The sequence below is a fragment of the Wyeomyia smithii genome, chromosome 1, assembly GCF_029784165.1.
Source record: "Wyeomyia smithii strain HCP4-BCI-WySm-NY-G18 chromosome 1, ASM2978416v1, whole genome shotgun sequence".
Lineage (NCBI taxonomy): Eukaryota > Metazoa > Arthropoda > Insecta > Diptera > Culicidae > Wyeomyia > Wyeomyia smithii.
Window position 1 is genome coordinate 192,698,332 of NC_073694.1, and position 25,348 is coordinate 192,723,679.

The 25,348-nt window shown below is 37.8% G+C and overlaps 1 protein-coding gene across 1 annotated transcript in view; it reads left to right on the forward strand.

Moving 5' to 3' along the window:
* The window catches only part of LOC129718192 (metastasis-associated protein MTA3), a 96,751-nt gene that overhangs the window by 42,909 nt on the left and 28,494 nt on the right, over positions 1-25,348 (forward strand). The window contains exons 2-3 of the mRNA XM_055668690.1: positions 2,997-3,158; positions 14,787-14,894. Of these exons, the coding sequence (XP_055524665.1) occupies positions 2,997-3,158; positions 14,787-14,894 (270 nt within the window). The remainder of the gene's footprint in view (positions 1-2,996; positions 3,159-14,786; positions 14,895-25,348) is intronic.

Consider the following 25,348-nt stretch of genomic DNA (forward strand, 5'->3'; position numbering starts at 1 on the left):
CTTCAATCGCTTTGCGCCACCCCATTTTAGGTCCGATTGAGCTGAAATTTTGCACAGGGTATTTTTTCGAGCATGTGAACATTTTGTATAGGGTTTTTTTTTTTGAAATTCGAGATGACCATTTTGCCTGGCACCCTAATACATATATTTTTGTAAGAAAGGTTTTTTGCGACTTTAAGGGGGTTAGTCAAAAAAATCCTACTTATTTATTCTAAAACAACAAAATATTTATGCAAAATAAACAAAAAAAAATTCTTCTGATTCGATTATATATAGGATTCGATTATATATAGTGAAAATTTTTCGGAGACTATATAATCGAGTCCGACCTGTACCACTATTCAGAGTGAGTGATCTACTTACCCTTCCTTTTACTCTTTCTGCTTTACAATACAGTGCGTTTTCGATTTTATCACGGTCGAAAATATTCTACTGCGAATTCGGCGAAACCGTGAATTTAGCGAAGTGATAAAAATTGAATTTTTTGTGTTGGATTCAATTGAAATTTTTAATATTTTGAGTAAAATGGTGCACTTGCATAGTTAAATGGAATATAAGTTCAAGATACAAATGAATAAACAAGGAAAGGTTAATTTCTGATATTTTTCTCCATTGAATTCGCGGACTTTTTGATGGCTATTATACATGCAATATCAATATGATTTGTACTGGTCATGTTTAAGCATAGCTAGCAGAATCTAATGCTTGTTTATGTGAAATTGTGGAACCGCTAGATTTTATAATTTTTAAAACCACGCTCTATGAGGACCAAACTGTAGGGATTTCTAAGTTGTTAACAGATCTTCTTTCTCAACTGCTCGATAATACGTAATTTTTGCTTCAAAGTCAATGAATACGTATTTCACGGTTCATTTTTCTCATAATTATGACACAAATTATTTGTAACAGATATGACACTTGGTTGCTTCAGAAAATTGATCAAATAAATTGAGTTCATAAAACTATACACATGCAAGGACACAAGGCACACATGAAAGTGATGTTTCGAATACATTTTCTGCAACTGGAAGTACATTATTCTTGATTTGAAGTTTTTTTTTTAAAAAAAACGTGATAAAAACGAAAAAGAAACGTGAGAAAATCGAGCGTGAATTTGGCGAGTAGTGATAAAAACGACTGTTGATAAAAGCGCAAAAGCACTGTACTTACATACAAGTATCACCAATGATAATATTATTTCCTGTAAATGTTATAACTTTTTTACCCTTCTGAGTAGTTTCATTATAAGAGGAGCAACATTTCTGTAGCTCTTTATGGAATGGTGTTCTTTTCAATAGAAAATAGAATTAGGCGAATATGGTAGATTAATGATTTTGCTTTGCTAGGAATAATTTTGAAACTGAGCAAATGGATAGAGATCATGTTAATCAAACGAGTAGAAGGTCAACTAATTTCGGGCAAAATTTACACCTCAGAACTAATTTACGTTTGGTGACTCATTATGATGTGCCCTAAATAGCGTTAGTTCCATTCTCCGAGCCGTTGTTTATAGAAATCTTAACACCGCTGAATTGGAAACAAGAGCGAAGCGTTCGTTGGGGCACTTGAAGAATCTAAAACTTGTCGCAGCTGGGCGACCAGAAAAGAGAGCAAAAATCGATATGATAATGAACCCGTTGAATATAGGAACAAGCATACGAATATCACCCGCGGCTTGTGTGGGTAAGTATACGTCTTCTGTCGCCTTTCACCGGGATTGTTGGAAAGAGAGCAGGCGATTCGTTACAGTTGTAACGACGGTGATGACCCTCAGCGGTTAGTAACCTTGATGAGAATTTTTTTAATAGATTGAGCTTCCAAATTGACTAATCGTCGAAGCAATTATTACGGTTTCGATAATAGTGCTAATTCGATTGTAGTGTCTATCAGCTGCTTGGAGTAAACTTACCCTTAACACAATATTTTCAATTCATTTCAATCGAATAAAAAGCTGGCAGCTGCGAGTCAACAACTTCATGCGATGATCACTGTTATCATCATAAATTATAATAGCGATGGTATCATCAGCAGGTTCAGGCAGTAGTCACTGTTTTAAAGCACCTTGCCTGCCGTTCAGGGGGGTCACCAAGCCGATTCGAACCAAATTTTTATGCATCCACTGTTGTTGAATTAATGTTTACGTATGTTTTTTCTTTCGTGCATTTATTTATTAATTTTGACTCACCTGTGCGCACTGATTTGTGACACAAACTTCATCGTCCACGAATCAGTGTTCGTTAAAACTGCAAATGTATGACAGCTCGGAATTGTTATGAATTGAATTAAATGGCACCGACCGCGTGCCTGTCGCCTGTAGTGCCAAACCCTCGTTACCGTGTTGCGGTCGACTGCGAACAGGTTGATAACCGATGGCACAACACGCACATTAGTTAACTGGTATGCCGGACGCGCAGCACAGCGGTGGACCCCTCGATCTGACGGTTTTCCACTGCGGTTGAGTGGAACCGGTTGCTGCGATGCGATAAACGGGCTCGCGGATCTATATAGGTGTAAGGGTTGTTCATTCATTAAATTTGAAAAAAAAAAAATGAACAGCCGAGTTTGTGCTACTGAAAACATTGCTATTTTGTGTTTGCCCTATTTGGACACTTGTCGGGTGATTTCATTCATATAATTTGCGAAAATTGCCGCTTTGTAGGGCGTTTGTGTGTTTGGTTTCATGTATTTGATCACTGACAGCAATTATGGGGCATAATTTGGACAAAACTTCTGATATATAGATTGCTGTCTGGTCATTCGTACATGGGTTTGACCTGATTGTTCAGTTGTATTATGTCACAGGATGTGTAAAATTACACTCAACCTTGAACGGTATGTTGCACGTGCTTGAAGGGATGACGATGAGTTGAATTTCCTACCTATGTATACCACGGGCTTGATAATTGTATTTTGTACGAAATCTTCTTTAATGTGATATTGATATCACCATTTTTTTTAAATGAATATTTTTAATTTTCTTCTTTTCTCGTTTTCAGACTATGTCTACGTGGAAACATCGTCGACCTCCCCATACCAGATCCGCCGAATTGATGAGCTCAACAAAACACCCAACGGCAACGTTGAGGCAAAAGTGATGTGCTTCTATCGACGGCGCGATCTACCCACACCGCTCGTGCAATTAGCTGATAAGCATCAAAGTAAGCATTGCGATTTCCTACATACGCTTGTGTGTTTTTTTTTTCGTTCGCTCATTTTCCAAGGATCAGAAAAGATTTCGTTCATCCAATACAGAAGATGGAATCTTGTTGGGACGCGGGAAATTATCATGAAGTTGATTGTGTAAGTCCACTGCCTAAAACGAACAAAGAACTCTAAATAGAAAGGTAAGGTGGCGTGCACAAATTGCGTAACGCATGAAGAGAAGGAGAATTGAATTTGTGTTACTTATTGTTATAGAGGGAATATGGGGTAAAAATAGTAAGAATAAACCGAATGGAAAAGACACATTTTAAAAAAAAGGTTACATCCAAACTTAGGGGCCGTTCAATAGTTACGTAAGCATATTTTCTACTTTTTCAGCCCCCAAACTCTCTTGTAAGATCGGGTAAGAAAATTGCAGCATTTTTAGCTAACAGACAGTTCTATAACCATCGAAACAATTCTATGCTCATTAAACGCTCTTGAATAAATCTGGTTTCAATAAAACATTGTGTTGTGATTTTGTGATGCTAACTATAAATTGTACTGTTGAAAAATTTAGAGCCTTGTTGAACGCTTATTTCGAACAATCAGAACTGAAACAAGGCCTTCTCCTCCAGCAGTCTTGGCATACTCATCGTGTGTAACAAAGAGGCTCATATAATTTGCACAGAACACAGAAGCATGTTGAAAAAAACGGATGAGTTGATAATTTTTTTTCGCGCGCTAAAAGCAAATGCACACTGTGTGAAGAAAGCAAAATACGCAACATCAGAAAGCTTGTATTGTAAAGAGTAAGCGCATAAAGCTTCCGCAGAGAGACTTTCTCGATTGCAACTGATAAAATGTAGATAGCGCACATATATTACTCATTGAGAAGGGCACTGTGATGAAAATTCTAGCTGGGGAAATTTTTCTGACTGTTTCCTTAATAACCTGTTCTGTAGCGTTTATGTAGGGCTCTGCGCTATACTCACTGTGTTATGCTCACTGAGTTTTTTTACTATCACGGTGCAGGTTTATGATAAATTGAGCCCAGACACAGTAAATTTACTCAACAGCACCCAGCTTTGGCTCGCCTACTCATGTGTGTAGTTATATTCCACACTCCCTACGCGCAAAGGCATCGCTCAATAAGGTTGTGCTTTTTTTCTTGCTCATCACAATGCCTACTAAAAAACTAATGTGATGCAATTTATGTGTTGATAAATGCACAAAGATGAACAAGTGGACAAGACTGTCCTCCAGTATAGCCGACGCTAAAGTATATACAAACGATTTGAATTTATAACCATTGATCATTGCAGACAGAACAATAAAATTGGAATTCACACTTTTATAAAGACTTATATCGAAAAATTTCAACCCAAAGTTATATAGAAGGTGTATAATTTTATTCTTTTAGTAGCATGGCAGAAGCTACATCACTCCTGATTGAGTACAGTTTACTATATCTAATTGTTTATTGTACAATACCGCATATCTTACTCTAGAAATATTGGTAGCACTGGAAGAGTGTTAAGAAAAACATTTCGTTGCTACAATACGTTGCAAACCAAAACAAGAAGTCTGTGCATGAATTATTAATTAAAGTAAGTTTACTTTTGTATAACTGTAAATAGTAAAACTCCGCTGAAATCAAAAATTAATTTTGAAAAACGCTAACAATGAACTGAAGATACCGTAACGAGAAGTGCCTCAAGGAAAGATCGAAATTGTGCTCAAAAGTAAATTCCAAAAAAACATTGCATCACTTAATCAGATGCTACAACAATATTATGTAAGAGTGAGTCCAGCTTTGTTCAAGGTGTGTCACCATCCCGGAAGCTGGTGATTTCTCAAAATATTTTATTTACAATTACATCTACTTCAAATGAAGTTAGTCTGTTCGATCATACTGTGCTTTCTAACACAGTGGAAATTACATTAGTATCGGTAGGTAAAGTAGGTATTCCTGAAAAAGGCGGAGTTTTAAAATGTAATTTTGTTGATTTAAAAAATATAAAAATAGTTATATATTCTGTTGGATAGATGAGAAAACAACTGTACCGTATAATGTATACAACACTTCCCTTGCATCCACAAATAGTGGAACTACGGGTTGAACTACTACTATCAACATCGCTAAAGACACCACCAATATTACTATTACGGCCATCAATCAACACAGTGATGGGTTGTGATGACGAACATTTGAGCCTTAACTCTTAGTAGTCACGTATAAAAGCAAACGTGCAGGAATTTAGTCTGCATTGTAAAACAGACTACAGTAAGAGGACAGTTGACGCTTATTGGAAACTAGCTTTACTTAACTGTGGATACGTTTTAAAAATATTCTCTATTGAAGACGATCGGAAACTTTTTGATACAATTAGATGACAATAAAATGCTTCCTACGCAGGTAGTTTTAATAAATTAGCACTTTCCATTTTTATTTTCAAAAATATTGTTCTACTAACTACAGAAAAAAGTTACCAGAACAACGGTAATGGGCAGTATTTACTGCTGTGGTATGGTCAAAGTAATTTAATGTTCATTGAATGCTCTTTAAAAACCTGGTTTTCATGATAAATATATTGATATATTATTTTAATTTTTCAAAAATGAAATTCTGCTTGCATAGGCTCGATTTTTTTTTTTCAAATATTTATTGGTTGGAAATGCTGAATTTCCAACCAATAAAATATTTGATTTAACTGAAGAAAACCGCTCTCTGTGCTGATCAAAAAGTCGAAAGCGTAGCTAAGACAATATAAAAATAGCGAATAAACGTTAACCTTGTAATAGTTCTTATGTATTCATTTTTTTAGAACATTGAAAATCAAGTGAGTCCCACGTGAATGCAATCTGATTTCATAGACGCTAGAGCTAGAATGATCGAGATTCCCCGGATGTCCTAGCGGATTAAAAATACGTGTACCAAGACAGCTCCCAACAACTAACCTCTCTGTATCTCTCTCTCGTTGTTCCTCAGAATATGTGACACGCCGCGTCCTTGCTTTTCTTACTTCCCACTCCTACGAACTGCCGCCAGTCGTCGTGTTATCCTGCGCTTCACATGTGCTGTTGCGAGAAAAGCTTCACTTGGTTCCATTGTGCTATCGATTTTATTTACTCGATGGAAAATACAGAGCATTGCGGTCGTCAGTTCCTAGTCCAATTTCGTTCAACTTTAATTCCAAATACATACACCCAAAATAGTAGATATCTTTTTTTGCGGAGGATTTATTAAAATATGAGCTTTGCTAGTATTACTTCATATAAGGCTAGAACAAAAACAAAATATGTACCTGAAAAAACAGGCGTAGTTGATGGATAAAGAATGCCGAAAATGAGAAGCTTAGGAATGTCTTTAGGATTTTATCCGTTTCCTGCTACCAAATTTATCGCAATTCCATCTTCTACCGATCGCAAAAAAAATCCATCTAGGCGCAGCGTCACCCCACCGAAACCTTGTATTTTAATATATTTATATTTAATACAAAACTCTCCCATTTCCCCTCCTCCCTTTCGTTTCATTCACCATTCGCTTTCCCGAAAACCAACCCAACCGTGTATCGTCTGCATCACAGGAAAAGCCACCCCAATCCACCACTACCAGCCGGTGTACCGTGTGATAACGAAAAGGCAACATAAAAAGAAGCGAACCTTGCCACCCACAACCCAATTCTATTTTCTCGGTTCCGTACAGTGTTTCGTCCGTTCGTTCGTTATTCCTTTCTTTAATCTATAACCCTACGAGTGCAATTCACCATCCGCTTTCCCTTCTGACGCAGCCAGTCTTCGTCTTCTTCGTCGTCTGATCGCAAAAACCCACCTTCTGCTGCTCAAAGGATGCTGTGGAAAAGCGTCGGTCGAGCGCGGTTAAAGTTTACCGAAAGCAGCGCCACACTAACGGTGCTACACCACTCGCACACATGCTTACGTCGTGGTGCCTGTATCCAAAACCCAACCGGGATTCCTTCTTGTTGGTAGTTTCTTATTTTTTTTTGCCTGCTTATTTCAATTTTCACGCTGATGTTAAGCTTGAACCGTGACCTGCTGCCATTTGGTGCAATTGCGGGTTTGTTATGGAACAACAGATCGTTCTCTCTGGAGTGCGTGTTCGACAAGGTAGAGGAAAGTCAAACGATGTACAATTAAAGAGAATTGAGGGAAAACTCAAAGCTTCTGCTTGCAAATCGTTGTTGTATTTTTATTAAAGGTTCAAGGATTGTTTTGACATACATATTGCGATTCTTGTGAAAAGTTAGTCTTCTTGGTCAGCACCTATGAACTAGAATCTTTAAATTTAAAAAAGGAAGATTGAGAATGCAATGATGTGAATCAATGGCGTATCTCCAAAAATCAATTGTTTTTCTCTCGAAAGATTTTAATCGTAGAAGAACTACTAATTGATTGATGTAAAAATCCGTGAATCTGATGAGAAATTGTTACTTCTCATAAGCTCATCAACATTTGGTCATAAACTGAATTAAACCGGGAAAACAAAGACAAAAACAGTTTGCGGGTAACATTTTGTCATCAGGTCATAATTTTGCAAGGACCACAAAACATCATTTATGCTTAATTCAATATAATTCTACTTTCAAGCTGGAGCAACTATATGGATAGGAAAAATGATAATAATCATAACTCATTCTCTGGCACCATCCATGATCCATTCCTCTCTACCGATAAAGCATGGTGTGTCGAAGTCATCTCCCATTATTATTTGAACAACCGAATGACATAACCGAATTGGTTTCATGTAAAAATAATAATGATAATGATGCAACAATTTGTTTCTGTTTAAGAAGCAAAAAATATGTATTACACCGCTAGTCTTACTTTCGCTAAAGGCAACAGAGAACAGTTCTCTTCCTTTCTCGGTTATCCCTGTGCGTCAACCGGGCATCCCGGAGCACATTTCCGGAAATCTGTTGCAGTGTAGTAACGAAAAAAAGCACGAAAATTGGGAAAGAACAGGTTCGAATATTAAAAAAGCAAACCAAATAAATAAATATTGGTGTAGTGCGCAGGCGGGCAGGGCGGTATGGCTGCTGGAGGGTGAAGGGGTTCGTGGGTGGCCACGATGTGGCGACGTTATGCAGTGGAACATAATGACATCTCTTGCGTCTACGAAACGGGTTGAAAGCGATTTGCGCGCGCTCCTGCTTCCGGTTTGGTATCGTCCTCGTGAGCTTCCAGCATTTTGATTCCGAACCAGGGATGCTCAAAACGACTGCAGGACTAACTTTTCGGTGAGATATGATAACATCATTTTCTTGTTGGTTTGCAAGTGGCCTTCTAGCTTCTCTTGCATGTTGTTCGGAAATAGGTTTTTTGATCACCCGAAAGAGTGAGACAGTATGGTGCGGGCAAAAGTCGCGGTGGAAACATACTTCCTATCCTTTCTGGGCGCTAGCCGTTGCACTACTCATTCCTAGGGCCAGCTATAGCTAGCCAGGCTTCCTAGTTAAAACCTCGTTATAATGCTTCTGTCTCTGGGCGGTTGTATCGTATACTGTACCACGACTATCCTGTGCACATCGTCGATCTGGTGCTGCTTTGTTCCTACTCAAAAATTTTGAAGTTTGTTTTTGCTAAATTTTGCTGGAAATCCTAAAAGACGATACTTTTTTCATGTTGTTGTGTGAAATAAGGAAACCAGAAAATAAATGGATTTGTTAGCTTTCTTTTTTTATTGTACCTAGCCAACATTTCATTCATCCTGTCGGTTCTCATGTCGGACAGTAGTGCAGCTTTTGTGCACGTAGCTGCTGGTGTGTCTAGCCATATACTGCGCTTAACCACAGCAGCCGTTAGTTAGGTAGGTTGCACGGTGCATTCATTGGTGAGTAACCATGGAAACTCTAATTCAGATAAAAAGGAATTTGGCGCACTTTTGCTTATAATATCCCCCTTCAGACTGCTCCACGGTCTGCCCGGTTTCTCTCACTTTCGTTCTATAGACTAATTGCGAATCATTCACTGCTGGAATACGGTTTGCGCGAAGGTGAAGTGAATGAGACTGCGTACACACAGTGTTCTTCTTCATGTGTAATTATCGCGAATGCAAAATCCAATTACCATCAGATGGCTCTTGTATGACGGTCGATACAGGTTTGCTGGTTCTTCACACTTATCAGTCCGGAACAAGGTGTATCAGAGCCACCATCGTCGTACGCTTTGTGACTAACCATTAATTGTATATTTTTATCATGTATTGTATTGTTGGTGCAAATGCTATAGTGCAGAAATTGTAGATCTCCACTGGGGCCATTGTCGACATTACGGGTTGGCAAACAGGAATGACAGAATCGGCTCCAGTTGGTCTGCTTCTTCCGAGATGACTGAAATAATTTATGTGACATGGGTAAACCCGCCAAAACAGTTTTTAGAAGAAAACTCACACGAGATCTCATCGGTGAAACACAAAATCCGTCGATATTGTTTAAATTTAATCTATAAACTTCATAAACAGAACAAATATAAACTCGGTTAGGTAAACTGGATGACGTTTACCACAGGGATTATATTTTTCCTGGTTATGTGGTATTCCGAATTGCTCCGTTATAGCAGGGAAGTAGAGGGTAGGGATGATGCTTCGATGGGTTCAAACAAAAAACCAGCCCAATTCGGATAATAAAACCGAACATGATTCAAATCATAGGCTCACTTTATTATAGGAAACGCTCTCTCACAATCCTATAAAACTTTGTTAGTTCAAAAATATCAAATTACCTTTGCGTAGTGACTAGTGACCAATAACTTTCAGAAAATGTAAAACAGTAAAACTGGGATTGTAAAAAATATTGAATATCCAAATATTGAGTCTTTTATTATTTAAATCGAGCCATGCTTCTCGATTTTTGAAGGGCCAATTAGCTCAACCGAACTATAAATATGATCTGAATTTTCCTTGAAAGATGTTCATCCAAACAGTTTTTTTTTTTCATTTTATCCATGTTGGAAACAAAATACCTGCAAAACTAGTCGAAATTCAAACATACGTTGATCTGCATCGTACAATAAAGTCAAATCGTATTCCGAACAAAAAATCATTTTACAAATACTTGCCATGAAGAAAGCCTTGAATCTAGAAATAGACTTTGTGTGTGCTCCTAATTCTAGCAAAATATATACCTTTTGTACCTTTTGTTAATCTATTTTTATATTGAAGGGCTTTAATCATATTTACTTTCAACTGATATCACCGGCATGAAAAATACGTGTCGATAAATTTAAAAAACAACAGTAAATAAATTTCATATCGAAATGTCTGTAAAATTCTCTGTTTCCTTTTTGTGCACTTTCTTAATTTTATACAACCGTTCTTATCGCGTAAGTCAAACTGATCCTGTTTTACTTCCCCCGTATTTCACCCCTTTATTGGGGTTAATAAATTTGATTACGACCACTGGTTATCATTCCGTTTCCGGAAATACCCATATCAGGTGATATTCGATCATTACAGACTGTTTTCCAGAAACCGGAAGTCATTTTTCAGAATGCTCAATCGTGTTTTGACAAGCACGAACTAGTGCTTTTTGTAAACATTTTTTTGCAGAATAGTGCTTAAATAAATTGTTTAAAAACAGTCGTGAATAATAATGCTCCGTTTTCGGCTCAGGAGAGTTTTGCTCATATTTTTTTATGTTCAATTAACTACATATCAATATTTAGCTAACATTGTGTAGTTTTCGTAGGAAAAAATTCAGATTTTCAACGAGCGGAATTTTTGAGACATTAAATTTACAAAAATATCTTTGTTTTTTTTTTAAATTGTCTTTTTTGTATTACGGTGATTATTTTTTCTGAAGGACCAAGATGATTGTTTGAGAGTCTGCCGAAAACATCATAACAATCAAACATACCGCATTATTTTAGAAAATAGTAACCTTTTTTTCTCATTTCTCCATGATCAGAAAACCATCATTGTTTTACTGACCTTGTGTAGATTTCATAGAAAACTTTTTTTTAATAAGCTTTTCTACACCAATCCGGCTTTTAATCAACCAATCCGGTTATAAAAATATATGTAATCGTCAATACTATTTTTACCTGAACCCTCTTCAAAAATCAGTCGTGATACAAACAAAAATACTAATAGCACAAAATGACATCTTCTGTGCAAAGTTTCAGTCAGATCAAAAATGGTTGCCCGTTTTTTTATGGAATTGCTCATGGATTATTAAAAATTATTACATAAGTTTTTGAAAAATCGTCTTTCTCTTCTACTCTGCGCTCTAGGCTTTCACACGAAAGAGATATGAAACGCGTAAGAAATCACGAAAATCTCGAAATTCGCGTGAAATACCGCGTAAATTCTAAACTTCGCGTAAAACACACCTCTAAAAAGTTTTTTAATAATGTTTACCAAACACTTTCAAAAAGAGTTAAAAATCAAAGTAAAAGAGATATCCTAATCAGTGGCATCATAAAAAGTGGTTTTCCTAAACAAAAATCGAGGTGAAGATAGTAACAAAGAGAAATGATCTTTCCAAAAAACAACAAGCACTTTTACTCTAACGGAAAATCCGAGATAATTTTTAAAAAAAGTCGTATTCCAAACAAAAAAAACATTTTTCTTACTGTGTAAGTTTTAACAACATATATACTGTACCTCTTTAAACATTTTGAATGTAAATACTTCAAACAAAATATATGTAAAATACATTGTGCTCCCGTGTTTTGTTTACAACATATTTTTATCGCGCACAAATAAAATATCATAAACTAGGCATCGTGACATTAAAGTTGGTAAATGAATTTATCTGTGAAATATTCTCAGTAATTCGGGAACATCTGTAAATAATCCACATCATTTTTACGGTGAAAGACAATCGAACAGAAAAGCTCACAGCACTGTCGCCAAGATAATGGAGATAATTGAAAATAAGTTTCTCATATTTACAATCCTTGATTTGGTGAAATTTTCATAATAACCTATATTTGTTTCTCAACAGTCGCTCATCTTTGTATGAAACCCATCGATAATTTTTATCATGTTCTTGTTCACTTTGGGAAACATGAGCCAACGTTAAAACGTTAAAAAATAGAATTCTGCTCTGAAAAAAATATAGAAAAGAAAATTTTCGGACAATCGTTTGTAAAGCAACTTTTTTAAACTTCAAATGAAAAGTAGTACCTGAGGCAGGGCAAAATCACTTACGTAGAACTACGCAAATTGTTACTCATCAAACACTTTAGTGATATTTAACTATACATTTATTGCTCTCAGATGAATCTTATACGTGTATTTGTATTCGTTTTTTATTGCTGGAGTCATTATTTCAATTAACTACTGCTTCAAAAGAATTAGTAATTAAGTGTTTCTCTGCTACCTCTAGTGATTCTAGCTTACCGTGCAACGCACGTGCCGTTTAAGTGAATCCTTGTGTAGTTCAGCCAATGCACAATTTAAGAACAATATTCGCATGACATGAACAAAAGGGTGTCAATGGAAATCGACTTTTCAGATTTCGCTAAGCGGAAGGTTTCAAAAATTTTATCTGTTCGAAAAAGTCACCTTGCAAAATTTCAGCTCTATGGTGATGTTGTCTTTTTCCTAGAACCAGGTGTAATCACAAAATTCCATTTCTCAAAATAGATAGATATTCGATGCAACCTTCCGATGCATAATCTGATTCAGTATATTTTCCCGATATTTCTACGTCGGATTAAAGTGTTAATTCTAGACACCTTGTTTCCCGTGGAAGAAACAATGACGGGTAGTAATGAAATAAGCAAGTTTTTGATGCCAAATGCATGGAGCGTAGAAATCTGGTATTTCTTGTAGTTAGGAAAGCCGATATATCTCAAAAAACATTTTTGTGAGACAGCAACAGATCTCGAAGTTTTATGTATTTCTGAGACATCTGGCCTACAAAAAAAACCATTTCAACAATTTTACGAACTGCTATCTGTGATTTTTTTTTTTCGATTGAGCTGAATTTTTTCATGTAGAAGAATAAACTTTTCAGCAGTATCGCTGGGCAAAATTCGAATTTTTTTTTACCATACATTCCAATAATAAAAACAGTAATGCAAGAGGCTTTGAGGGCGGGGCTTTAACCCAAAATGCAGCCTTAGCTACACTTTTTTTGGTATCAAAAAAATCAAATTCGTCGAGGAATCAATTTTCTACAACTCGTCCACAGAAAACATTTGAGTTAAAATTAATTTTTTTAGGATAAATTTTCACGTATTGATTCTCTTTTTCTTTTTTGAATCAAAAATGTTTTTTTTTGGTAAAAAAAAAATCAAAAGTTTTTAAGTTACATTTTTACGTATTGATCCTTTTTCTTTCTTTTTTGAATCAATGAAAATCTGTGGAAAAGTTGTGTGTACTCCAGTCTTAGGCAAAAACAAAGTTAATTTCAAATAAAAAATACTTATGTGTAATTATGTATTTATTGTTACGCACCACTTGCTACTGATATACCAATGCGTCTCACGAGACGACCCGGGTAGTTCGCATTAGGACCCTGAAAACCGACATCAACTGCACCATGCATGCAGCCTCATATTCTATTAAACGTGTGTTGTAAGTGTACAGGCTTCATCTCCCGACACGAATCAGCCGGATTGATGTTTGGATCAGGCATTCGTTACCTCCCGTTTCAACTGTAGGATGCACCATATCACACACAACAGGGAGAGGAAGGGAGCGATAGAATGAGAGAGACAAACAGCAGGCTCGGTGCACTTTCGGCGCTTGCGATTAGATTTGTGCTGGTGCTGAACTTTCTAGCTGTCTTCTTCCGCCACTGGCACCGCTTCCTCTCACTCGGCTGCTTTCGTGCGTATAAATATATCAAGAGATGAGAATTTCCAAATTATGCATATAGGTTCGAGTGCACTGTGCCGCCTTTTGCACAAGCTTATGTCCGCAACGAATATCCAAACTCCTAGACAGGCCGGCCTTTCTCCAAAAGTAAAAATACAGCCCGAGTCCTACCGGTTCCGGAAGCTGTGCACGCGTGCAACCCCATTTACGTATACTCAGGCTTTGCCTGCACAATAAACAAAATAATTTCGTATCCGAGTGATTTTTTGTGCGAATCCCCAACTCACAACACTCGTACGCAGGATGCACTTACCCTGGTAGACACGGGTGTATGTATGCGTATCTGGTAAGCTTCCTATAGATGTTTGTTTCGGGTAGTCTCCGTTTCCGTTCCGGGACCGATAGGATGGGCACACCTGCTGTGCGTTTTGCCTGCTGCACTGATTTGTACCCTGATCCGCATGGCAACGTGGAGTGAGGAATCGGGCGAGAATCGGTGTATGCGAACTATGATGCAGCAGCGGACGGTACAAGTGATGTCGTGCAGGGATGACCAATAGAAGAGAAAGCTCACAGATGCGAAGCGAATAATTAATTAAAGAATAGATTCGTTTGAGCATATTAAATTCTTTCCCAAAGTTGTAAACGAAGCCCCCTGATCCTATCGGAGGCGGATTGGATCGGTGCTCCTCCTGTTGGAGAGGCTTTTGTTACGAAATTTTGGAAGTTGTTTAACCGATAGGTTTTTTGCTGGGATTGCAAACAAGTTTGATGGAATAAGTCGTTGGGAAATGTTGATGATAGTTTGATACGAACGGGATTTAAAATAATCGATCTTTTCTTTTCTTCGTAGTGGCCACGTCCGAAGACTCTCCGGTAGCGATGAAGCTGAAAAAGATGTGGCTGAAAACACCGGTCGGCGAGGAACAAGCCGCACAAGCCGTACTAGATCCTGCCCTAGGTGAGTACCTGAAGCATACCTTCACTTATAATTGATCATAGCAAGATTGTTATGATGTATTGTGTAATGTTCCAATCGATTATTCGGTTCAGAATATTTTTTTAGAAATATCTACTTATTAATGTATATAATACATGTTACATAATTGCATTTTCGACAGCCGCTGATGGCAACTCAGCGTGTTTGCTTTTGTGCAACAGCTGGGACGACTTTGCGGCAAGTGGAAGATAAGTCAAGAAGGATCGGATAGTGGCCGATCGAAAGTTGCAAAGCAGATACATACATGCATACGGATGCAGTTTTTGGTTGCATCGCGTAACACTCCTGTTAAATGAACACACACTCACACGCACGCGCTTCGTTCGTCTTGCAACGTCTATAATTATATGTGCATTCGACTTCTCTACAAATTAGAACAACGCAGAGAACAAAGATGCTTGACGGTGATCGAAAACGGGACACGCCTGAGGGTGACGATGGGGATGGCAAGGAGAACCCATCATCATGCGGTTGGCCGCAGGCGACACTGGCAACCAAACGAACGCCTCAAGGGCGTGGCGCGGTTCGTGAAATTCATCAAGACGTGTGTAAAGATGGTCAAGGGATGGGGTTCGATTTGACCGTTGTTTCGTTGTTACACATGTTAAGCCTGTCACTGAATCTTGTGTCTGCAGGATGGCGGCTCCTTGAGATCGGCAAAGGCTCTCGGCCTAGCGGCAACAAAGCCGCGAGTTCAGCGAGCTTCCCACGTATGCGCCACAGAGGCGTTGCGAATCTTGCTCTGCAGACGGTAAATTACTGATTTGCATATTGCTGGTGATGTAGATGCACACTCGTTTAATAAATGTTTGATAAACTGGATTCTGTCCCAGATAGAAAAAAAGGTCATTTTACGTCAAAGCTTTCGGTGTTTGAACTGATAATTTTGAACAATTCGTGTAGAATTTTCATGATTGAATTCTTTTATTGTTTCATTGGATTAAAATTACTGGCCGATAAAAATTGTTTCGAATATGTTCCTCAAAAAACTGCATTTACTGAACGCGTTTTTGGTTGTTTAGGGAAGAGTGAAATATCCTGTAGCCAAGTTTCAGTTCCGTTCAACAACATTAAGAGGGGACCCTACTCTGAAAGGTTGAACAATAATGAATTTTCGTGATCTTTTTTTCGGATCTTTAGAGAAAGGTGAAGTGTACGGGTGTTTTGACTATTGATCAAGGTATGTTTGAAGATGTGTTTTGCCTGTCGTGAACTATATTTAAGGTAATATTACGCTGTTGAAAGCGTTTTTCACGGAACCATGTTTTTTCAACTGGTGCACAATGGTCGAAAAATAAAAATTTACGGCCAAAATTATTATTTGGTTGTCAAACTGTTAGTTTTCTACTGTAGATGATTTTGTCATTTGAGAACGTATTTTAGTGACAAGGGGCTGTCCAAAAACCACGTGAGGCATATCTCAGTTTTTTTCTCGAAATAATAAAATAACTCGTCAGTATAAACGAATAATTATACTAATTTTACGTATTCTCAATGTGTTCTGGACCAAATTGGTGTTATATACGAAGAATTTCGTTGATAGATCACCTAAAAGTTCAAAAAATAATGAAAAAATGAAAAACTTTGCTGTCTTTTTCTACAAAAACGCAAATTTTCCGCGAACTTTTAACATTGATTCGCGAAGAACACAAACAGGGCTCAATCAAAGAAATAGTTATCGGTTTCCGTTATACTCTACTAATTTTTTTGGAAATGAATATTGAAATTCAGTCCGCAAATATATATTCCGACTGTGACGTACAGTCTTCCTCAGTGCTTATGTGGACTGGTCCACATGTGACTGGAGACCAGTCCACATAGGCACTGAGGAAGACTGTACGTCACAGTCGAAATATATATTTGCGGACTGAATTTCAATATTTATTTCCAAAAAAATTAGTAGAGTATAACGGAAACCGATAACTATTTCTTTGATTGATCTCAATCACTCTGCTAAGACGCTCGTTATAGATTTTCTAGATTTGACAAACAGGGCTATCAGGTACACTATAAGAAGCTGTGCTTACACGTGCTTATATTTGATGTTTTTGAAGGTCAAAATTAGGAAATTTCCGAACATTGTCTACGTGGCCTGTGGCAGACTCTGCAGGGTTAAAATCAAACACTCTTCCGGTTTTAGGAAGCCAATATAACAAGCTTTCAATTGTGTGCAAACATACCATAAGAGCTTTAGCAGGATTTTATATATTCCAAAATGTTTAGAAAGCTGTTTTCCTTCATTTTTGAGAACAGTAACCTTGGAGGCGTTTTCCAACATCAACCGATTCAAATATCAAAATTTCATTGATAAATTATGAAAACATAGATCAAAAACTACAAAATCATGTGTCCAAAACTTCCTAAATATAAATAAAAAACTGGAATTTTTTGTACTTTTAGTTAGAAGCGATATGATAAACAAAAGCGCAAATTAGAGGTGATCTAGCGAACAGCATTAAGCAGTACCGCATTCCCAATGTTCCACAGTTTCCCAAACCTGACCCGAACACACCATATTAAACAACAGGTTAAAATATCAGCCCAACGGTTTTTGTGGATCTGCCTACTCATAAGCCCCCGCGTAGGGCAATGCAACCAGTGTTGTCACCTATATAAATCGAAAATCTTAGATAAAAGTTTGTTAAGGTTGGTACATTTTTTTTAATGTTTGTCATATTGTTGTGTCCCATTAGTACAAATATTTTCTATTCCATAGTAAAACAATTTTTTTTTTTGAAACTGTACCATTCCAGATAGATCTATACTCATAGCAACACTGAATACAACACCATCGCACTCGAACCTGAACCTTCTGTAAGCGGTAATGCCAGCGGGGAAACTGAAAATTCGCATTATCTCATGTTTTTTACTCTCCGCACAGCCAAAAACCGTTCGTCCGGTCGGCGGTGGTGCTGTCTTTGCTTTTACACCCACCCCTCCGATATGGACAAACTTTCACAACCCTACACAACCGAGTCGTGTGACGTTGGACTACTCTGTGCATCTTGCCTTGAAGCGTTCGTTCGTTCGGCGGGATATCGTGGGGGTTGTAAATTTCGCCCTATTTTGGAACTCACATTTATCCTCTTGCGCGCGCCATAACCTTACTCGATTGGCCTGTGCACAACGGGACACGGGATGAACTCCTGTGCTTTCTCCTGTAACTACGTTAGAGACACTGTAAAAAATATAAAGACGAACTGATAGAGAGATAATCCATTAGCTCAACCACAAACGATAAACACTTCTTCTCACTTCTCCTACCTGTAGGGCAAATTGCCAATTATGGCTTTGAACATTACTTCGGTTGTACCTGATGCATCGGTATGTTGCTAGAAGTTTTTCGACATGTGTCGTAGTGCGGTATATTACATCTCGCCACTTGCAATGCCGTCGGAAATCACAACGGAAGAGATCCCCATGTTGCACATTATACCGAGCGGTGAAGGGTGAAATGGGGGTACATTGGGAAATGCGCGTATACATTTCCCGACAGCCGAAATTTTCCCTGCTTCTCTTCGTTTTTTTTCTTCTCCTATTCATTTTCTGATTAAACTTTTTATTCCACTCTCCTTCGTTTCCAGTGTTGTTCAAAACCAGGATGCTGACTTTACCGATGGCCATACCGTCGCATCGCGGAACGAGTTGTAGGTACATCTCGATTTGTCTCTTCCGTTCCACGGTGAGTGTGTGCTGCTGCGCGCGTAGACAAACAGACACACAGACAATTTTCGGCCTTGTCCTTTCTTGTGCTTCAGCTAGTGCTTGGTGGTTTTGTTTTAAATTTTACATTATCCATCCGAGTGAACACCATTCTCTCAAGTTTTAAATTAAAAATTTCACTCCTGTTCGTTAAGCGGCTATCTGCTTGATAGGGGGGGTGGGAAAAGCTGGAAAGGAGAAAAGCAAACGGCATGACAAACTAGTTTTTTTTTCCTAAGCTTACGTTTTCTCTTTGCATTTTTTCCCGATCGGCGACCAAAAGGAATATTGTACTTGGGGATGTGGCGATATACCGTTCAGGCGACAGGAGAGGGCTCACCTTCCCCCTAAGTGATTCCTGGAGTGGTGTTCTGGTTGTGACAGATTTGCCGGCTTATATCGGTGGGGTTGATTCGAGCAGTTGGATTTCTGTTATTTATAGTTCCTTATAACCGAAGCAGAGAAACCGAATAAATGATCATTTGTTAAATATTGGGAGCATAGATTTTTATTTTTCACATAACCTTCTCGAAGGAGTTTTACGTTCCACAGGGAAGTAATTTGTAATCATTTATTTTTTCTCATATGCTTAACTAAGGTTAATTTTATGACGTCCTAAGGAGTCGAAAAACCGCCGATATTCTCAATCCATTCGAGTGCAAATTTCAGTCGATTTGTAGCGGATATTCATATGACGTAACGTAACGTTCGCCTGGCATATAGATGCCAGCTTGGTAGCTTCCACATGCTGGATGAAATTAATCAAACCTAAACTTGCGTAATGATAATCGGCTAAATTGTAATCCAATTACCGCCGACATTCCGACATGCCGACAAACATCTGCGTACAGGAGCCGTATTGACATCCAATCAAATTCGCTTGCGGTTGCACAACAATTCGCACTTGCTTGCCGTGTTGTGTTTGCTTGGAGTCAAACATTGTGTAATTGCATGACTTGGACTGTTAAATATGGAGGAAATATTGAAATTGGTTTCATTTTGATTTTGCTGGGTAATACTACGAGAAATGCTGATTATTTCTGCAAGTGTGAACACAGGACTGTTTTTTCGTGCGTGTAATCAACTTTTTTTTCGTGCTTAGTCTTTCCCCAAGGGCAGGTTTAAACTTTCAACTACCGACTGAAAAAATTATCTCGATCTCAGTTACACCGTTAGTTCAGCAAAATATTGTATTATCGATACAAAACTATCGCTTGGCATAAGAAGTTAATCGAATCGGCCACTAACGCTGAATTTGAGCGTGTAATGGCTGATTTCATTCGATAACGTGAAATCATGTATTGAGCGATTTAACATTAGATTGACTGGTGGTCGACCTAACCTCACGACGGACATCGATCAGCTTGGCGTGGTGTGGTACAAACCAGGTTTGATAGTCGTGGCTTGTAATTTCTCGCTTCCGGCACTTAAACTTTCGATTAGTAGGTACAGCAGTTGCTGACCGCTGGTTGTCTCGCGGATCTACAGGCCAGTGCGGACCCTTTGCCATGAATGCTGGATTGAACCGAACTTGGGTAGCTGGATGGATGGATGGAGCCTTGCGCATGGTAATTAAAAGCAAACGAAACATGATTCATGTTTCATTATAACGGAAAATTTGCATTTTCGGTTCGAAGCAAACTTCCTGTTTCTTCCTCCCCACGTTTATTGTCGTGATGCTGCTGCTGCTACTGCTGTTGCCGTTGGTGGTGCTGATGGTTATGGTAATACTTGACTCTCGTTGTTTAGCTTTTGATAGCATTCTATGCCGCAGCATATATGTGTGTTGGTTCGGCACGATAGAAGGTAAAAAAATGCTGCTAAAACTGAGGTCAGCAACGCCAGTTTTGATCTTTCGAGCTAAATTGTGTAAAAAAGCACTGATGATAGGGCATTCGATTGACATTCGGTTTTTTGCGTTGGAAATATCTCAAAATTTGTTATTGAATTAACACTATACATTCGTTGTTTTTTACTCTAGCTCTAAAAGCTATTTATTTACTTTTTAACATCCGATTGAATGCGGCTTACACAATGTTTTGAAAAGCAATTAAACTTGCTCTGAAAAGGGGCCTTCCTTCTTGAGGCCAGACGGTATTGAAGCCAAAAATGTCCGACTTCGAGCCACCACTCCGAAATTTCAAGGGCACAAGACTCGGTAACAAGAAATGCGTCACCTGCGATAACGTTATTTTATGTTTGCTGGAGTGAAGCAAACATAAAATAGCGTTTTCATAGGGAACGCATTATTTATTTCCGAATATTGTGCTCCTGAAAAATCCAGGTGGTGGCTCAAAATCGCCCTTTTGTAGTTTCAATGCCGTTTCACCTTAAGATAACTTTGCAGAATGTGAAAATATAGAGGGAGGAATAATACATTTCAAATTGTATCAATTTTTTGGTTGTATTCATAGTTAACATATTTGTCATTTTATTGTTTTTGGCATTTTTGAGATTTTTGTCTTAGTTGCTATTTGTTATAACCAACAAAAGTGATTTCAAAATTTTACAATTCTTTTTCCGTGGACTCATCGACCAATATCTTTCACATTGATTCAGGAATATTTGGGAAACTTTTATTTATTCGCCACACACATAAAGAGATAAACAAAAAAAAGAAAGAAGCTAAGAATAATTAGAAAAAAGAGAGAAACAAAAAGAGAGACAAAGCTAGAGGAAACGAAAATTAGACAACGGAGGACAGAAAGAAAGAAAGAGAGGAAAAAGTAGTAAGGAAAAGACAAAGATATCAAATGAAAGTAAGAGAGACAATGGGAGAGAATGAGAAATATAAAAATAATGGAAGAGAGATTTTGTGTTCTGGTTAGAAAGCTTGAAAAATGCCAAAAAAGTTGAATATTGTATGTGAAAAATATTGCGGATGTGTTGCGATAGTTTAAAAATAACGGCTAAATAATTATACCTAAGTCTCTTTTTGACATGTTTTTATGAATTTGTTTACCGGTAAACGAGAATGAAAAATCCCATTTCCCGGAAATTCCCCGGACCTAGAATGAAAAAAAAACTTTTGCGAAAATGAGATCTGAAATTAGGTTTATTATTAAAGGGATGTACTGTACGTAGATATGTTTAACAAAATTTCCAACAAGATCCAGCAAAAAATCGTAACAATGAAAAATTCCAAAGAATTTGAAAAGATTCATTTTTGTTTTTTACTTGACAATTTTTTTCATTGGCCAACAATAACATTCGCTGTATCACTAAGACAGTTCATATACGTATTTTATTGTAAAGTTTAAAATAATAAAATCTCGTCTAACAATGTTTAAATGTAAGAAAAGATTCTGAATTAATTGTAGTAAAAAGGCCAAAAATTCACTAGCATTCGCCATTTGTATTTTGGAAAATAACTCTTTCGATATTATCCGGTCACGAGTATTCAGTGAACATCGGAGATAAAATAAAATAAAAATAACTTATAACATATAATCGTTGCAAAAATGTACAATTCTTGTTGTGTTATTTATGAAAATCATATTCATGAGATAAAAATTTAATCACCATCAGCAGCAGCATTGCAGTTTTTCCTCGAATGCACACGAGTAGAACCTGCGGCTCTCTGCTTCACATATACTGTATGAAACTGTTGCGTTTACCAGCATGTTTTATTTCAAGACATCAGTTTTTATTACTTTCTAACATCAGTTTTTTTGTATGGACCCCACTGCAACCAGTAGTTTTGATCTCTTGTGGCATTGTGCGGACGTTTTTGCTGTTCGCATATTTTTGTTTTTTACCTTTCTGTAGTATTACTTATTGAGAATTAACTTGCTCCGTGTTATAGTGCTTTTTTATCTTCTCCTTCAGACTTAGTAAACTACTTTCTACTGCGTATAACGTTGCTTAGTCTTTGATATCGAAGCTTTAGAACCGGGGTTTATAAAGGCTGGAAGGAAGTTTTCTGTGGAAGAGCCTGAGAATAAACCCTTACTTAAAGTCCTTCTGCCAACGAATGGCTTGGTTCTACTGAGATTCGAACCTATCACTACTCGCTTGTCAAAGCGGACTCTGTAACCTTGTGACTACGAGGCTCTACAAGCAGGTTTGGAAATTGTTCAAGAAAAAGGGTTGTTTCAAACTTTTCGAAAAACCTTTACCTTCAAGACATCAAATTAGTCTAAGTTCATGGAAGCAAACATAAATTGACCTATTGGGACGAGGAAACTCTGTCAATTGTTTTTTTTTGACTTTGATTCAGAATATCTATTCATGTCGTCTGTGCTAGGAATGCTCGGATGTGATTGGTTTATTATTCGCGTAAATTTGTCCTTCAAACTTTTTATCAATTTTACCGCTTAGCAATCAAATAACAATGATAAATAGCTTATTACAATATTTTCCAACATTTTATCCATCCAACAACATATTGGTTATTGTTATCCATCATGTGGTTATGCTGTAATTATCGCTTGAAATCTGACGGAACATTTGCCAGTTTCATTTCCAATTTTGCAGAATGTGCATCTCAATATGAAAAATAAAGACGTAGTCCCACGTCGGTTTTTAGGGCGAACACGCACTTACTCTCCGTTGAAGTAGGTTTCAGTCGTCGAACAATGGCTTCAGATTCGCTGACAATTTTCCGTTTAGTCCAAATATTCTAAGTTCCTTCTGTATAACAAGTTTCATATTACACGAGCAAAAAAGTGTTGATCTTCATTTCAAGTAAATATTTCCTTCGAAAAATGCGAAAAATTTAGTGCTGCTATACAGCTGGAAGACTTCAGCTTTGCGTTTCGATCAGGTATTTAGTTTTATTGCACTATTGTATACAAACGTATAGTGAATCGTAAAAAAATAATCTGAGGAACTCGCAAATCCCTAGATTTCGGGAATCAATATATCTAATCCCGGGAAAAAATATTTTACGGGTTTGCAAACCCTAAATAGGGAGAAAAAGGAATAGAAAAAAAGGAAAAAAGTAATAGAAGTAAAAGAAAAATTGAGAGAAAATGAGTAGAATGGAGAGAGAGAGAGGTGGAAAAGAGAGAAAGAGGTAGAAAAGAGAGAAAGAGGTAGAAAAGAGAGAAAGAGGTAGAAAAGAGAGAAAGAGGTAGTAGAATAGAGAGAAAGAGGTAGTAGAAGAGAGAGAAAGAGGTAATAGAAGAGAGAGAGAGAGAGAGAGAGAGAGAGAGAGAGAGAGAGAGAGAGGGAGGTATCAGAAGAGAGAGAGAGAGAGAGAGAGAGAGAGAGAGAGAGAGAGAGAGGTATTAGAAGAGAGAGAGAGAGGGGGGGGGGGTATCAGAAGAGAGAGAGGTATCAGAAGAGAGAGAGAGGTATCAGAAGAGAGAGAGAGAGAGAGGGAGGTATCAGAAGAGAGAGAGAGAGAGAGAGGTATTAGAAGAGAGAGAGAGAGAGGGGGGGGGTATTAGAAGAGAGAGGAGAGAGAGAGAAGTATTAGAAGAGAGAGAGGAGAGAGAGAAGAGAGAGATAGTATAAAACAGAGAGAGATGGCAGAAGAGAGGGAGAGAGAGAGATTGGCTCCAATAATGTTCAAAAGTTGAATCTTCTAGCCAAAAACATTCTTTGTTCAAAATTTAAGCGACCAATGAAAAATTCAATCGGTCTAATTGTTAAGGAGCCGAACACCATTCATTTGCGCCTAAGAACTACAAAATCGGATATGTTCTGTAAAAAAGTTGTGTCAAATTGTGACATTGCAAACATATAAACAACATACACACATGTCATCTATTCCATGTAAACAATACTTTTTGGTCAATATCTTAAAACGTAAGCCACTCATCACAAGAAATCCGCTTAGCAGCATTCTGGGAGAGTGCAAGAGCTATCGTGTGCGCCTAAAAATATTAAAATAGGTTTGGACAATTCAGTAGGTTTATGTGCATTATTTGATAAAAATTTATTTCTCACTGCGATATTTCCCTTTCTTCAGATCAAGAAAAATTTGTTCCATAAAAATATTAACCATTATTCAGCTTGGCCGTGAACATTACACGACCCCCCCCCCCCCTCACTAAGCTGTCCACGTGGAATGTGGGCCCCTTATGAATATGAATATCTCCCCCGTTTTAAAGTCTAACGTTTTTGGGGGATAGTAAAATGTGCTAGGGATTTTTTTTTTATAGTTGACTAAGACAACCTCCTTAATTTTTTTTAGTCATAACGTGTAAAATTGATTTTGTTTCGAAGATTGAAGACTCTGATGGTAAAAATCTTCGTATGGTGAAAAGCAGAATTATATAGAATGGTTACGTTCAAACTAATATAAATGTATCACAGCTCAAACTTTTCAAACGAATTTTTTGATTAATTAAATCTGATGCTCATGGTTGGCTGGCTGTCGACTAGACATTTCCACCGCAAGTAACCTGCGTCGTATCATCGCAACCACCGAAACACTTACTGTAATGCATGGGCAATCGGAATGCAGGAAAAAATTACGTTCCTCTCTATATTGTGTATTCATTTCCTGTGCCCCACACGCGCGCCATCTCGGTTTCGGTGACGGTCGGTTGGCCGATTGCAGCACAATCGAGAGTTTGCTTCCAGGGCTCTAGGCACGCACTAGGCACTAGGCTCGTATGGTGGAAAGGCGTTCAGCTGCCGCCTGCCTGTGTGTGATGTGCACTAGGAGATGATCCTGTGGCAAGGCGACGAATGTGTTTGTGTGCTGCATGCTGCATCTGCATCCGGGGATCTAGCGGCAACAAACGGAGAGCTTTGTTGCA